Source organism: Physella acuta, unplaced genomic scaffold (genome assembly GCF_028476545.2).
Source record: "Physella acuta isolate Inbredline_101_S28 unplaced genomic scaffold, ASM2847654v3 ptg000997l, whole genome shotgun sequence".
In the NCBI taxonomy this organism is placed as follows: Eukaryota; Metazoa; Mollusca; class Gastropoda; family Physidae; genus Physella; species Physella acuta.
The window spans coordinates 262,501-280,474 of record NW_026732514.1 but is presented as its reverse complement, the minus strand read 5'-3'; the positions used below and the strand labels follow the sequence as shown (position 1 = coordinate 280,474).

General features: G+C 41.0%; 2 protein-coding genes across 4 annotated transcripts in view; both read left to right on the top strand.

Moving 5' to 3' along the window:
• Positions 1 to 2,382: 2,382 nt before the first annotated feature.
• On the top strand, positions 2,383 to 3,391 carry LOC131954412 (lengsin; the record flags this gene model as incomplete). The annotated part of the gene is given in 1 exon segment (XM_059318070.1): positions 2,383 to 3,391. A coding segment is annotated over 1 exon segment (878 nt), but the record flags the coding sequence as incomplete, so codon positions are not given.
• Positions 3,392 to 9,047: 5,656 nt separating this feature from the next.
• Positions 9,048 to 17,974, top strand: part of LOC131954428 (glutamine synthetase) — a 12,629-nt gene continuing 3,702 nt past the window's right edge. The window contains exons 1-5 of one of the 3 annotated variants that reach the window (XM_059318096.1): positions 9,048 to 9,278; positions 14,651 to 14,869; positions 16,329 to 16,468; positions 16,792 to 16,971; positions 17,054 to 17,185. In XM_059318096.1, the coding sequence (XP_059174079.1) occupies positions 14,668 to 14,869; positions 16,329 to 16,468; positions 16,792 to 16,971; positions 17,054 to 17,185 (654 nt within the window). In that variant the 5' untranslated portion in view covers positions 9,048 to 9,278; positions 14,651 to 14,667. Of the gene's footprint in view, positions 9,279 to 9,711; positions 9,730 to 12,349; positions 12,604 to 14,650; positions 14,870 to 16,328; positions 16,469 to 16,791; positions 16,972 to 17,053; positions 17,186 to 17,974 lie in introns of those variants that run through there. The other 2 variants (XM_059318098.1, XM_059318097.1) reach the window with 2 other exon arrangements.

Here is a 17,974-nt window from a genome sequence, read left to right as displayed (position 1 = left end):
CTATTATACGACATAGCCTCTCCCCCCCCCCCCCCCCCCCCACTTTAGACGCTTTTGTTGCACTATCTCGTACTGTACTACTAATAATAAGTATGTATAACGGCTCGGCTACTGATATATTTGTTTTCAACTTGATAATGTTAAAAAAAAACCTACCAAACTATTTTGTTTAGAACTTCTGCTCTATATATATGTTTACAATAGAAGATAATAATAAGTTGTATTTATAAGTAAGCGGTCAACCTAAGGTGCAGGAATTTAAAATGAATGTAAAATTAAGAAACGAATTATCTCCCATTTTGGTAATCCAAATTCCAAAGATTCATTCAAGGGAAATAACTTTCTCAAGAATCGCTAGATTAACCAAGTGTACCTAAGACATGCTTGAAAACAACCGTAAAACAATTTAAATTTCATTACGTAATAATTATACCAAATAGTTCATATTATTTTGTCAAAACAATATATTTTAATTATTAAATATGTAACTGTAGGTTTTGTTTGAAAGTTTAACACGGTAGCTTTATTATAACATACTTCTAGTCAATTTTGATGACATACGTGTAATCACCGCTTAACTCGAACCTTAAACTTTTAACGACATCTAGATTTTTATATAAAAAAAAATTTATTTAAAAAATAATTGGATCCCCTAAATTAAGGGACTGAAAATAAAAGTATTTCAAAAAAATAGTTAAGGGACTCCTTTCAAATAAATCAAGTACGGGTAGCTAATTAAGATATTGTTATAATTATTGTATATATTTAACAATATAAAAAAACTATAATCTATCTTCTATCTATCTATCTATATATATATATATATATATATATATATATATATATATATAAAGCAATGTACGTGTGTCTGTGTGTCTTTTATGCATTACTACACCTTTCATCCGATCGCCATGAATAATCCTGGGGAGGTTCCTGCGAAAAAATAATTTCAATTTCGCAGGGGTGGTGCCCCGGGAGGGTAAGATTGTTCTCTATATACGGTATATTAAGAAATAAAAGTAGGATGCAGTTAGACACCGTTCATGCAAGTGCTTGAAATTTCGGCGAGTAAATGAGAATACTCCCGAGAAGATTTCTACGAAAAAGAAATTAAAATTTATTATGGGCGGCGCCCGGGGGTGCAATTTTCGTCAATACACGATTTGGCGCCCAGAGTTCCAGAGCAGCTATGTTAGCACTAGACATCCGTTAATCGGGCGTACTGCATAGTGGGTAAGGGATACTACTATATTTAGCGGTAAAACTGCAACAATCGCAACCGCTGGCGCCCCGTCTATTGCGCGACCCGAAGCACCACGGCCTCCCCTACGAGCACTATGGCGCCTACGTTCGTTATTTTTAAAAAAAGCTATACACTAAAGACACAATGGGCGACAATAATCGTTGACTATATCGAACCAGGCGCGTCCCCCGGCGCCCCTGCAGGTTTTGATTTTGGCGCTCTGGGCTTTCCCGTCAGCGCAATGGCGCCTACGTTCGTTCTAAACAGTGCAATAGACAATGGATCAGATGGGGCGTTATAATCGCTCACTAAATTGAATCAGGCGTGTTCGCCGGAGCCCCGGCAGGATGCAATTTGGCGCCACGGGCTATCCCGTGAGCGCTATGGCGCTTAAGTTAGTCAAAACAGTGCATAGGACTATGGATAAGATGAGGCGTTATGGTCATTCGCCAAATTGAATCAGTACGCGGCGCCCCTTGCGGTAATGTAATCGGGGGCTCCCAAGAGCGCCCACCTACGTCCCTGACACCTAGGCGGTCACCAATGTGTGTTCTACCTCACTATTAGGCTTTCATGCGGTAGTGTAGGTAAACCCGTGCCCCGATAAATATGATCAAAGCGCAGACATAAATAACTCTGTTTTAGATAACCATGTCACACGTCTAAGTAACGCATGATGAAACCCTCATAAAATATTACGTTATACTTTCTGAAACGTAATCGTTATTAGTTTTTAGGTACTTTTTGATCATAGCCAGTGCACATTTTTACGCCCCCCAGGTGACCGTCTAGTTCGCCATATAGATAGCGCCGACCCTGGGTTCAATGTTAGGTTGAGTAAAATTCAAGATTCAATATTACGATGCAATTGGTGTTTTGTTAGACTACATTGTTCATCTTACTGATAGCTGTGGTTTACAAAAATATTATCTTAGGTCACAATTCGGGGGGGGGGGGGGGAGAAGAGTGTTCCAATCTCAATTCTGACCCACTTGTAAAAGAGATTTCGCTCCAGCTTTTTCAAATTAATTAAACTCCAATGAAATAGCTCTGTATTTTGCTAACACCGATAATATTTTTTATGCTCTGTATTTTGTGAAATGCCCTGACAAAGCTCTGTATTTCGTATGTTTTGTTGCAGCAAGACGAGACGACCCCGTTCAACAACGTCCTGATCGAGCCCTATGGCAGGAGCGACAACATGTCCGGTAGAGAGGCCACACTCCTGGACACGTGCCACTCTCTGGAGGGCGCCGGACTTCCGGTGGAAACGTTCATGACGGAATTCGCCGCCGCGCAGTTTGAGCTGACTTTTCGACCGGAAGAAGGCGTGGCCTCCGCCGACACGATCATGGTGATGAAAGATGGCGTCAAGTCGAATTTACGGCGGAATGGAATGATGCCCACATACATGGCCTGCCCCTTGGAGAGTGGCCACGCCAACGGGTTCCATTTGAATCATTCTCTGTGGACGGCAGACGGGGCCAACGCTTTTATCGACGTCACTGATCCGATTAACTTGTCTGAGTTAGCGCGTCATTGGATCGCTGGATTAGTCCACCACGCGCCTGCGTTAACTGCCCTTCTCTGCCCGACAGTGAACTGTTACCGACGCCTGGCAGATGTTCTCTGCCCTCAATCTGCCACATGGGGAGAAGAAAACAGACGAGCTTTTCTCCGATTAAAAACGGAGAGGAAAAATGTGTACCTCGAAAACCGGCTGCCCAGCAGTGCTTCGAACCCGTACCTCGACCTAGCGGCGACACTGGCAGCCGGCATGGACGGCCTAGCCAGGAAACTGACTTGTCCGGTTCAAATAGACCCTGAAGCCCCGCCTATTCATAAATCTATAGACGCTGCGGTCAGTGCTCTAGAACAGGATGAAGTGCTGACACAAGCGCTGGGCGAGGATTTGGTGAAAGGCTTCATCAACATCTCCAAAAAGGCCATGAAAGCTAGAGACATGGGACATAGCTCTCACCAGTTTCACAGGAGCGTATATTTCCACGCTCTTTAAATACAGATACATTTATTTTTAAAGTAGGTTCAGAGAAGAAACCATAACAGAAGAACATAGGATAAGTAAATTAGTATTTTTTTTAATGTCCTTTATTTTCAAATAGAAATAATTACATCAGCATATACAAATGTGTGTGTGTGTGCGTTAGTCTGTAGCATAATTTAAATATTTACAAAAATTATCATTACATGAACACAATGGTGAACATTTAGAAAAAAGGATTTGTGGATCAACAATTCAAATAAAGGTAATTAGAAATCTTGTGTGTGTGCTTAGTATTTAACATAGTTCAAACATTAACAAAAATTATCATTACATGAACTAAATGGTAGACATTTCTAAAGGAAACAAGTTTAATAAAAAGTAAGTTAGTAATAATAATTTTTTTTTTTTTTTTTTTTTTTTTTTTTTTTTAGTCCAGTTAGTAATAATAAGATGCATAAGTATTGAAAATTGAATTGGCAGTGTTTTATTACTTGAACAAAACTTATTTTATCAGTAGATAAGGTTACAAATTTTCAGGTATTTATAGTTCTTTTGGAGCCTAATTAAAAATGTTTTGTACATAGTTTGTAAACTTTTATTCTAGTACTTTAAACAAATGTAATTAACACTACTTTATAAAATATTTTACACAACCACAACACGAAATTTCTAGTTTTAAGCTGATACTTTCCTCAATTATTTGGTTCATGCTCATATGTTTGAATTATCTCCCCTTTTGTACATAAAACAAGTCAAGTGGGGCCCGATGTTTACAAATAAGACGGATACATGTGAATCAAACATGTTTTCAGTGATGACAAATATAAGGCCGCGAGACAGAAGCCTTAAACCCGAATAACTTTTGCTCCTAACATTTCTAATGCTTTGAATTTCTTAACTTATGCTGCGTATCAAAGATTAAAATATTACTCAAGACATAAGCAGACGTGTTGTTTTATAAATATCCTGGTTTGTTTTGATGTGTTGTCTTGTATTGTTACAATGCCGTCATAAATTTTCTAAACAATACATTTTTAACACTACTAGAAGCGGACCTCTAATCCTAAGACTGGCGCTTCACCAGTAGTTTTATACAGGCCTGTAATATATAGCGTGAACACGTCTTTTTTGCGCAACTCCCCCGCCCCCCTCCCTTTCAAAATCGCATATGCATACGCATGCACACACAGGTTGCGTTGAATATTTATACGGACAACCCGCCAATGAATCGGTTCCACCTGTCAAATGACGCGCGCCTTAGATGAGACTACTATCAGATAACCCGTACCATGATGACCCACACTTCAGATCAGAGGCGTGGGGGGGGGGGGGGGGCGGGGGGACATATGTCCCCGGGCGCCGACCTTAGGGGGCGCCAAACTGGGTTGGAAAAATAAATTGAAATCTTGAGGGGGGTGCAAATCGAAATCTTGAGCGGGGGGGGGGTGCAAATCGAAAGTTTGTCCCCGGCGCCGGGAAGGGTCGCTACGCCTCTGCTTCAGATGACCTACTCTCAGATGACCCACTCTTCAGATGACCCACTCTCCAGATGACCCACTCTCAGATTACCCATCCTCCAGATGACCCACTCTCCAGATGACCCACTCTCCAGATGACCCACTCTCAGATTACCCATCCTCCAGATGACCCACTCTCCAGATGACCCACTCTCCAGATGACCCACTCTCCAGATGACCCACTCTCCAGATGACCCACTCTCCAGATGACCCACTCTCCAGATGACCCACTCTCCAGATGACCCACTCTCCAGATGACCCACTCTCCAGATGACCCACTCTCCAGATGACCCACTCTCCAGATGACCCACTCTCCAGATGACCCACTCTCCAGATGACCCACTCTTCAGATGACGTGAAAGTTCAACAAACTGATGACCAGTTATCCTACAATAGTTTTTTTTTTTTTTATTATTCCCAGTTTGTGATGGGGAATTAACACAAAGTACGCTCAATGTTCCACAATTTATTGCTGGTTATTTCCCTTGAAAATGCCAAAGACCGTTACCTCGAAATAAAATGCCCCTCTATTAAGGTGTCAAGCTGGTTTTAGACTGGCGAGTCTGCTATTACCCTGTCGTTTATTGTTTAGCTGTTGGCGTAAGGTACGTGGGAACGAACATCAGAAGATGTTTATTCATGTAGGGTTAAGCCGTTAAAATATTGCCGATACTTTATCATTAGCGGCACTGCTGCCCCCCCCCCCCTCCCACTCACACACCCACACACCAACAAATAGAAGAGAAAAAAATTAAATAGTAAATTAAGAAAAAATTATTTTAATTTTAACTATACTAATGAATCCCTCCCCCCGCCCCGAGCAAAATGTCTGAAAAAAACCCTTGTTTATCTTACATGTAGCAATATACGCAGGGACATTCAGCTTTAGTTCAGATTTAAAACATTATTTTGCAGTAGCGAAATTGAGAGCCACTAGTAACACTAGTAACAGAAATAAAAATATCTGTTTACAAAGTTAGTTGGAGCTGCATCAGAGGCGTAGCGACACTTCCCGGCGCCCGGGGACAAACTTTCGATTTGCATCCCCCCCCCCCCTCAAACTATCGATTTACACCCCCCCCCCCCCCTCGAATTTCGATTACTTTTTCCAACACATTTTGGCGCCCCCTAAGCTCGGCGCCCGGGGACATATGTCCCCCCCTGCCCCCATCGCTACGCCTCTGAGTTGCATACATCACTGTGTGTTTGTTCACGGGAATTAGCCTAACCCACCTCTTGCTAGGCATAGTGCTGACCACACTATCCCCCTGTATGCCGAGGTCATTGAAACAGATGAACTCTACTTCATCTGCCCTTTCTGTCTTGAGAACGAGAAAAGATGATACCATCTTGTATTACGAGTAAGGACACTATATCCCTGTACCTAGCCGCATACTTAACCCTAGCTTGGACTAGAAAGGGTTAAGTAAGGCCAATCCCTCTATAAGAATAAGCAGCCATGTTTAGTCGATGAGCACTCATCCATTTGTTTTTCGAACAGAATTCCGTGATATCAATCGCTGCCGTCATAGAGAGTGCCATTACCATACGGCGCTGGTTGCAGACGTGGAAACTGGAACCGCTCATCTGGAGTAGTGAGTCATGATGTGGCTAGCCAACTCGGTTCTCCTGCATAGAAAGTGGTCATTAGATTTTTAAGGGAACGCACTCTGATCAGGGGACGTCAGTCTGACCGTTGGAGGGAATTTGTCATTATGAGAGCTTTACTGAAATAGTGGGAGGGGATACATGCAGACTTTTTTTAGAGAACGGGAGAGGTAAAAATCTGGGGGGGGGGGGGGGGGGGGGAATCTGCTTTACTTGATACAGTCAAATTAAGATTGGGTGGTGCTGGTTATTGTATATTGTTGAGAAGACTAAAAGATGCAGTATAGTCTTGGTAGTTATTTATTTTCAACTACGTTATCTTGTTTATTGTGTCTAGTATTTTACGTTAAAACTTGTTCTATGTTATTTTATGTGTCGCTTTATTGTCTGTGTGCGATGTTTGCTGATATATATATATATATATATATATATATATATATATATATATATATATATATATATATATATATATATATATATATATATATAAATTTTCCAAAAGGGGTAGGGGAAGTAGGCTCTGGTTAAAATGTATATTTCCTATACAAATTATATATTTTTCATTTTCTTTGTCCTGGTGGGGGATGGGGGGGGGGTGTGGATGTGCTAAGAGGATTTGGGGGGGGGGCGTAGCGATGCATGAAAGCAATTTTGTGGACATGACAGCAACAGATCGTTTTGTGTACACATACACACCCACATGTGTACACATACACACCCACATGTGTACACATACACACCCACATGTGTACACATACACACCCACATGTGTATACATACACACCCACATGTGTACACATACACACCCACATGTGTATACAACCACACCCACATGTGTTTACAACCACACCCACATGTGTACACATACACACACGTGTGTATACAACCACACCCACATGTGTACACATACACACCCACGTGTGTATATAACCACACCACATGTGTACACATACACACCCACATGTGTACACATACACACCCACATGTGTATACATACACACCCACATGTGTACACATAAACACCCACATGTGTATACAACCACACCCACATGTGTACACATACACACCCACATGTGTAGACATACACACCCACATGTGTATACAACCACACCCACATGTGTATACAACCACACCCACATGTGTACACATACACACCCACGTGTGTATATAACCACACCACATGTGTACACATACACACCCACATGTGTACACATACACACCCACATGTGTATACAACCACACCCACATGTGTACACATACACACCCACATGTGTAGACATACACACCCACATGTGTATACAACCACACCCACATGTGTATACAACCACACCCACATGTGTACACATACACACCCACGTGTGTATATAACCACACCACATGTGTACACATACACACCCACATGTGTACACATACACACCCACATGTGTATACAACCACACCCACATGTGTACACATACACACCCACATGTGTACACATACACACCCACATGTGTATACAACCACACCCACATGTGTATATAACCACACCCACATATGTACACATACACACCCACGTGTGTATATAACCACACCACATGTGTACACATACACACCCACGTGTGTATATAACCACACCACATGTGTACACATATACACCCACGTGTATATAACCACACCCACATGTGTACACATATACACCCACGTGTGTACACATACACACCCACATGTGTATACAACCACACCCACATGTGTACACATACACACCCACATGTGTAGACATACACACCCACATGTGTATACAACCACACCCACATGTGTATACAACCACACCCACATGTGTACACATACACACCCACGTGTGTATATAACCACACCACATGTGTACACATACACACCCACATGTGTATATAACCACACCCACATGTGTATACAACCACACCCACATGTGTATACAACCACACCCACATATGTACACATACACACCCACGTGTGTATATAACCACACCACATGTGTACACATACACACCCACATGTGTATATAACCACACCACATGTGTACACATATACACCCACGTGTATATAACCACACCCACATGTGTACACATACATACCCACGTACCGGATGCAACACGACATGTATCCTGCTAATGAGACACAAAAGTAAACTAGCAAATACCAAGACACCTGGAGACGACGTAGGATATAAACAAGTTAAAAAAATACTACCACTAATCAACAGAGGCGTAGCAAGGGGAAGGCGGGTGGTGGAACGGCCTCCCCCTGGCGCCAGCCTTAAGAGTGGGGGCGCCAAACGGGGTAGAAAAAAATTATATAAAGCACATTCTGATCTGCATTACTGAATTATCCAGTCGAGGTTTAAGAAAAAGGACTGCTTCTTGACTGAACGGACTTCTTTAACTTTAACTGTTTTCTACATAACATGTGAGACACCATAATAAAACGGTAAAGTGATTGCTAAAAGCGCCCCGGCCGTTCCAAATTGGAAGGGGGGGGGCTTTTTACCAGCGTGAATATCTATATATTTAAATGGGCGGGTGTAATCGGTCGCTACGCCTCTGTAAATCAAACATCTAGCTCTATCTTAGTATCTGCCATGTACCACCTTTGGTCTTCTCCTGCCTCCCCGTCCCCAATACAAACGTGACCCTAACAGACAACAAGCAACAAGGGAAATAACCAGGAATTATCCTGTCAGAATAAGCTGCCCTTTGTACGAAATTACCCAAGTGGGTCGACGAACCAAAATTGGTGTAGTGTGTTAGCTGGTTAGGAAAAAAAAATGGGACTGTATTTGGTGTAGTGTAGCTGGTTAGGAAAAAAATGAAACTGTATTTGTGGCAAGTGATTGCAACACAGGAGTAACAGTTGAGTACAGGCGCTGGTTTTTATCTTTCATTGAAGAGAGGTAAGTAACAAACAAATAATACCGCATTGCAGTTACAAATTGGTAGAATACCATCTATTAGTTAAGTTATATATACACATATAATGTAACTGTATTGCTAGTTTCAGCATAGTGTAGTGGATGCTAGAAGACTAAGACTGCTTAGCACTAATTAACCAGTGGTTTCTTTCAGGCGTTTCCACTTTGGTGAAGGGGTGGGGGGGCGCTTGTCCACGAGAAGGCGTGTTCCAAGGGGTCATTGCCCCGGAGAGATGCCTGAAAGAAACACTGTCACTAAACATAAGCATTAGTAGATCTATTTATATCTACGAGTGTATGGAGCGATTCAAACCTCAGGTCTTAAATATTCATAAACAAAGAACATGATTAGGCTAGCGATACCGCAGTAAATAAAATTACAGTGGCCTTATACTGCTACACAAAGATACCGAAGGGGCTTATGCCATTATATGTAGGTATTGTTTATATTTATAATTGGTTTTATCAGCTATTTGAAGGCTCAGTTTAATTTAAACTGTTACATTTCTTAATCTTATCGTGTATATCAGGGGTCTCCAAACTTTTCAGCCCGAGGGCCGCATTAACTATCAAATATCAGTTCGGGGGCCAGAGTTTCTTCCAATCATCTCTTTGGGGTGGCGGAGTCCCCCCCCCCCTTCCCCCCAATCGGAATATAATTTATATAGAAATATATACACATTTAAAAAGTCTGAAAGAACCACAGTCGGGGTCAACAATAGAGTTCAAAGTTTGTTCTCCTTGGACAAACACAAAAACCCACCCGCCATTTTACGGACTTGTCTCCAGTAGCGTAGCGAGGGGGTGGGCGGGGGGGACATATGTCCCCGGGCGCCGACCTAAGGGGGGGCGCCAAATTGAAAGTTTGAGGGGGGGGGGGTGCAAATGAAAAGTTCGAGGGGGGGTGCAAATCGAAAATTTGCTCCCAAGGGGGCGCCAAATTGTAAGTATGTCCCCGGGCGCCGGGAAGGGTCGCTACGCCTCTGTTTGTCTCTAAGGAAGTCATTTGCTAGCAATTCAATGACCTCCATCTGCAATTCATCTGAACAACTGTTTACATTTGCTTCAAATGGGGTTTGAAACAGTCTCACTTCTTCTGCCTTTGAATCCTATTCAGAAAACCGCTACTGAAACTGCAGCTGTAGGTCTTTGATGATCTCGCATGCAAATGATGTGGGGAACTCAGCTGTTGCTTCAGCCATGAAGACCTTGCACTGCTGAAAATGCATCAAGTTGTTGCCCTGTACTTCGGCCCGCGGGCCGTAGTTTGGAGACCCCTGGAGTATATAATCATTTTATTCCTTATATGATTTTGCCTCATCTGCTGTCATTTATAGAACCATTTTATTTATATTTTGATTTCTCATGTGTCTAATGTTTTCTCATCTGGGTATTGATTTTTTTAGTCTGATTAGGTGTTTAGTTCATATTTTCCATTAACCTTAAATGTATTAAATGATTTTTTAAATTAGATTTTAGTGGGTTTTTTTTTTTTAAAGTTAGTTCCATTTTTCTATTTCAATAAAGTTATGATTAGTTGATGATATTTTGTTTTTTTATTTAGATTAAGGTTAGGAGTTTAACCACTGTGGGTTATCCACACTTGCACTGATAGCATGTAGATTAAGTTACCCTCCCCCCCCCCCCCGACCTACATATAGCTGCACATTATCAGCGAGGAAATATTATGTTCTGTAGTTAGTGGTAATTCAGTGACCCTGCTGCACTAGTTAGGGTTGACACTGTGTGCCTAATTTTGTTTTTAGATGTGTGATAAGAAAATGTTTGTGGTTGAAAACTGTAACAATGTTTATGAGGTCAAACATACGTTATTGTTTTCTTCTGATGTCCTCTAATAATTTGGCTTGATTTTTTTTTACGGTTCTTTCTTATCCACGTCTAATTCATCGAGAACAAATTATTCAAAACAAGCATAAACTCTAGGCAAGGCTTCTCTTAGAAATCCCCCATCCTCAATAGAGAAGAAAATCCGTTAGTGTCCACAATCTTCTACCGTGGAACTTCTAGATTTCAATGTTACGAGCCGACCCGCTGCGTATCATACGTCGCTATTTAGTTGTTGTTTTTTCTACTTTTCAGTAATTCATAATTTGTGAATTCGACAGTACCAATACTGCCACTGAAAATATTTGCTTAAAAACACTAAAACCCCCTCCTTCCCCCCCCCCCCCCCCCCACGTGAAAGCAGCCTCCTCTTACTTACCTCCTCTAAGTTTAAAATCGTTTCAAACTAAATTATCTGCCCCTAATAGCCGTCACCAAACCCGTCTCTATGATTGTAAAATGTAAACAGCGTGAACCACAGCTCACCAGACCATGTGAGGGGGTGGGAGGTGGGTGGTAGCGATAGAGAGGAAGAGAGGGGACTGTAAGGCGTGCTTGCAGCTTGTTTTCTAACGGCTCACAGAAGAGAATTATATATATAGATAACTCGTGTGAAACTTTTGGCATGAGAGTAACATCCCCTACACCAACTTGACCCTGACAAACCACATAGAACCTATTGAGTAAGCAGCGAGAAAAAAATTCCCAAACAATAGTTCTTCTGTTATCTTTAACGCTAGTTGACTAGTAAACCGGTTTCGTGATTTCCAAGACAGTTTGCGATTTCACGCTAAAGACGTTCTGTTTACTTTGCACAAAAGCTTGCCTTCCTCCTAAGGAATAAAAAAAAAGTTATTTTGGCTGAGAGCCCGAGGCTTATTTAAATACACCAGAGTTTCCTCCAGGCATCTCTTGGGGGGCTCCGCCCCTTCCCCCCCCCCCCCCCCCCTCCCCGAAGAAAAAAGCCTGGAAGAAACACTGAAATACACCCATTAGGCTTTAAACTTTAGCCTATTCATTCATTTTTTAAAAAAACTATTTTGTTACTTTATGAAATTTCTACTCTTCAGTTCCTAGATTCATTCTCTGAGCCCGTTGAACTATTTAATAAAAATCTAAGCTCCAAATGTACACACAAATATCTAGAAAACAGCAGTGGTTCGTGTTACACGGCGTGTTCAGTCCCCTGCTGCTACTGCCCGTCTAGATACATTGATTCTTGTAGAATATGGGACATACCAGTTACCGAAATCAGAGACAAACAAAACTTGACATTACCTGTATGACCACACAACAACGTCAGGGTGTGTAGTATTATCGACGCTATCGCTGTGCTGTGCTAAACGTGAGCACGGAGATTAACGTGTCTCTTATGCAGTGTTGACACGGGATCAGCTGCACACGTGTGTTAAACAAAATAGACTAGGCCTGCATGCAGTCTTAACATATTTAAAATCAAACTGTAAGTTGTCACTTCATTACGTAACATAGACCTACATACCCTGTGACTATCACTCTATTTTGAAGTTATATTTTTTAAAATTATCATAAATTTGTGTAAACAGACACACAACCACCTATTGAGATCAAGTCTTAAATTGTTTTAATTAGTGTGTTAATTAATAGCTCAAAGTATCCTACAGACACGGACCGCCGTCTCCTGATTAAATTTTAATTAAAGTGACGTCAGATAGTGTAGGCGATTAGGGCTGACTAAAAGGAAATCATTCATAGTTTCCAGGTGAATACTTTATTGCATTCAGTAAAGAAAAAAGAATCCTCTATAGACCTAACGATCCATAGGATCAGATGATGTAGAGTTCCTATGTTTTCCTAACATGAGTTAGAAACCCAACAGAGCTGGGTGAACTCAGGGACGTTCTACTGACTTGGACCCGGATTCCAACTTGAGACTTTCGGGTTAGCAGTCTACCGTTTAGGGCACGCCGCCCCATATTGCATTCAGTAGTCTAGTGTTGAGTTTCTCGTTATGTTGTGGCTTACTCCGTGCTAAGACTGGCACGCAGAGTTTCTTCCAGGCATCTCTTCCCCCCCCCCCCCCCCCGAACGAAATTAAATTTATATAATTTTTATAGAAAATATATACTTTTAACAGTGTCCGCCACCCCGAAGAAAGTCTACCCCCCCCCCCCCCCCCCCGAAAATTTCAAGTGCCCCCCCCCCCCCGGAGAATAAAGACTGGAAGAAACACTGCTGGCACGCACGTCATAGTTGTACAGTTACAGAATAGAAGACCAACCCATGTCAAATTTATATAATTTATTTGTATTAAACGTTGTATCTATTACTGGGTTTGTTGGGTAATACCTCAGTGAGAGGGCGTAAAGCTGGTTTTACGGTGTTCACTATTTTAAAATGAAAAGCTATCAATGTGACACGACGCGCCGTCGCCAACAGCTGTAACTTAAAGTGAAATAAGTGTCATGTTGGGAATCCATGGGTGGGGGTCTAGCCCCACGAACACCCGACTAGCGACGCCACTTGTAAGAGGGGTCAAATACTTTGGTATCCTTACTGATTACTGCTCGGCCGGTTGGTCACCGTTCCGATCTTGCATGTGGGACATATTTAGAAAAAGGTCAGCAGGTCAACTATATATCAGTTGATGTTGGGATCTATCGATGTGACACATTTTCAACCTGAAAAAGTTTAAAACCTTACCAACAACAGCCTATGTGTAGGTAATTGAATTATTTCTATTAGCCTACATACCAAACAAAAAAATACATGTGTTTGACTTCTAAACAAAGCCGAGTTTCTTCCAAGCATCTCTTCGGGGGGTGGTGGGAGGGAAAGGTTAAAACGTCTACCCCTTCCCCCCCCCCCCCCCCAACAAAGAAAGAAACACTGAAACATAGACCTTAATAATAAGTTACCTTGTAATAACATGTATTAAAAGCAAGGGACCGAACACGGTCAAGTGCTTTACCTGTGCTGAGAGTTCGACAGGCAAACTGTCATATATTTTTATACAATGACTGTGCAGAACCTCGTCCCTGGGCCTGTATTAGGTAAGGTCCCATGTACTCAGTGCGAGCGTGTCAAACAGTTTCTTGTGTAAAGCCGTATTTTAAGTGTTTGGTTTAATTTGGTTTGAAATAGACCATAGTTCAAAACATTCGTCTGTGTAGGAAACTATTTTTTTTTAATTTACTTTATTATTTATTATATATTAAGTATCCAACTTGATACCACCCAGTTCAACGGCACCAATAAATTGACAACATCAGCGCGAATGAAAAGTCACATTGACATAGTAGTACTACGACTGTAATTTTAAAAGACCCTTAAAAGTCTAACGTCCGAGGCACTTCCTTACAAAACAGCGCCAGATGAATTTAAAAGAATCTGCCATTGGCCTAAATGCTAATCCTATTTTAACTACGGTAGTCGGTATAATTAAAACTTAAGCCTATTTTTTTATGTAGATCGATCTAGCGTAGTCCTAGAGTCTAGAATCTAGATCTCTATATTTTTATCTAAACTAGAATCCGGTGCCCACGGAATGTCTACAAAAAAATCGCCAGTCGTAGAGGTGGTGGAAACACCTTTTTACGAGACAGAGAAACGTTTTGAAGCGGATGGCATCAATGGCTACGACTCGGTGTTGTTTACTGTGTGCGACATCTTCGGCAGACCCAGGGGAAAGTTCGCTGTGGGCCGGGGAATCCAGAGATTTGTAAAGGAAGGCATGGAAATGCCGCACAGTAAGTTATTTTTTACTGTCACATAAAGCGATATTCAATAGGCATGTGCTTAAAATCCCTTAAATTGTGACGAATATTTGTTTTAAATCAATATTTTATTTGTTTAAATAGATATTTTGAGTCACCGTTTGACCTTTGTTATTATGCTGCTAAAAGTCTCTCTATACTCAATACTGTAATAATCTATACTGATCATTTTCTGTTTTTGATATCAAAATTTAATATTTCACTCCCGCCCCCTGGGTCTATCAGCTGCGTGATGTGGATGGGGGTGATACATGGGCAACATCTGGCTCTTCTCATCTCACAGCCCAGGCTGTATTTTTGGGTTTTCGTTTCCAAGGCGAAATCAACCAATGGTCTATTATTAGTAGACTATGGAGCCGTGTTAATGTTATTTATATTTTAAAAGATTTATTCAGATACCGCCCAGTTTTTTCAGTTTAGCATGTTGTAGAAATAATCCAATCCTTGTTTTAAAATATAAAAATTCTGTATTTGATTATTTTTATTGATAGGATGAAATTGAGCAGATTAGGTATAGGCCCTACCTACAATTAAGGTCTTTATCTATGTAATGTTTGGGCTAGTGCTCATGTTTGTGGTATCTCTAGAAATTTCTGAAAACACCAAAATAAAAGGAAAATGCTCCATCATTAATTATATTTAAATTACAAACAATCCAGATCTTTACTATATTTATAAAACAACAAAACTTGAACCTATTCAGTAGTGGCATCATGAAACAAATGAAAATATGAAACTAAACATTTTTTTTCTGTTTTTGATAGATGATTTTATTTATCTTCTAAATAAATATTATTTGAACACATGCATGACAAGTTACTTTAAACTTAGATCACTTATATTTTGTCTTGATATTTTTTTTGTTACACCCACCTGTGTAGAAGTAAACTTAGATCACTCAACATTGTCTGGGTATTTTTTGTTGTTGTTATAATGTTAATCCCACCTGTGTAAGTGTAAACTTAGATCACTCATATATTGTCTGGGTATTTATTTTGTTACAGCCACCTGTGTGGGTGTAAACTTAGATCACTCATATATTGTCTGGGTATTTTGTTGTTACACCCACCTGTGAAGGTGGAAACTTAGATCACTCATATTATCTTGGTATTTTTTTGTTACACCCACCTGTGTATGTGTAAACTTAGATCACTCATACATTGTCTGGGTATTTTTTTGTTACACCCACCTGTGTAAGTGTAAACTTAGATCACTCATATATTGTCTGGGTATTTTGTTGTTACCCCCCACCTGTGTAGGTGTAAACTTAGATCACTCATATATTGTCTGGGTATTTTTTCGTTACAGCCACCTGTCTAGTTGTAAACTTAGATCACTCATATACTGTCTGGGTATTTTGTTGTTACATCCACCTGTGTAGGTGTAAACTTAGATCACTCATATATTGTCTTGATATTTTTTTTTGTTACAGCCACTTGTGTTTTGGGCTTCAACTCAGAACCACCAAAAACAATCCCCAAATACAGCCAGGGAAAGTCTACAATATGGCGCATGTTCCCTGACCTGTCCACACTGAGACGGCTGAGCTGGCTTTGTAAAGATGGAAAAAAGGTGAAACTATTTTAATTTTCACATCAACGCTAAGTTATGGGATGGTGTGGTTGGATGGTAGGGCATACGGTGTAAACCCAAAGGTCCCAAGTTTGGAACCCAGGGCTGAGTCCACCCATGTCTTATGGGTAACTTACATTAGATAAAGTAGAACCATCTAATCATAGTGCTGACCACAACTCCTTCATATGATGAATTCACAGAAGTATGTGAACTCTACTTATTACTACTTAACCTGACCCATGTTCAAAAGTGTAACTTTATCCTGAGTGAGTCAATGATGCTCAACACAAACACAATTTAACAGGTGTATTATAATTCAGGTGGGCCAAGTACTGTGTGACCTTTACGACTCCAACGGTGACCCTGAGATGTACTCACCAAGAGAAATTGCTAAAAGACAGATAGCAGCTCTAAAAGACATAGGTTTCCAGATACTGTCCGCTCATGAAGCCGAGTACATGATGTTCCATAAAGGTACCCTAAATCCCATGGGTGGAAATGTAAGTAGGCCTATCGTTATTTGATTACATTTTGACATTATTGATATAATTCCTGTCTGAGTCATTTGTTGTACATTGGCAGTTTAATGATGTGATCAATATGCTGAGACTTGATGGAGAACTGTCTTTTCTCTATGACAACATGACGGGACTGCTCAACTCGGGAATTCCAGTGGAAACCCAGATGGAAGAATTCCAACCAGGACAAGTAGAGGTGGGTCTAGAATTTAATAAGTAGAGGTGGATCTAGGACTCTAGGATTTAACATGTAGAGGTGGGTCTAGGATTTAACAAGTAGATGTGGGTCTAGTATTTAACAAGTAGAGGTGGGTCTAGGGCAGAATCAATTCCTCCAGGAGAGGTGGGTCTAGATTTTAACATGTAGAGGTGGGTCTAGGATTTAAGATGTAGAGGTGGGTCTAGAATTTAATAAGTAGAGGTGGGTCAGGGGCTGAATCATTTTCTTCAGGAGAGGTGGGTGAAAAAATTAACAAGTAGAGGTGGGTCTAGAATTCCAGTGGAAACCCAGATGGAAGAATTCCAACCAGGACAAGTAGAGGTGGGTCAATTCCTCCAGGAGAGGTGGGTCTAGGATTTAACAAGTAGAGGTGGGTCTAGAATTTAACAAGTAGAGGTGGGTCAGGGGCTGAATCAATTCCTCCAGGAGAGGTGGGTCTAGGATTTAACAAGTAGAGGTGGGTCGAGGATTTAACAAGTAGAGGTGGGTCTAGGATTTAACAAGTAGAGGTGGGTCTAGGATTTAACAAGTAGAGGTGGGTCTAGGATTTAACAAGTAGAGGTGGGTCTAGGATTTAACAAGTAGAGGTAGGTTTAGGATTTAACAAGTAGAGGTGGGTCTAGGATTTAACAAGTAGAGGTGGGTCTAGGATTTAACAAGTAGAGGTAGGTTTAGGATTTAACATGTAGAGGTGGGTCTAGGATTTAACAAGTAGAGGTGGGTTTAGGATTTAACAAGTAGAGGTAGGTTTAGGATTTAACATGT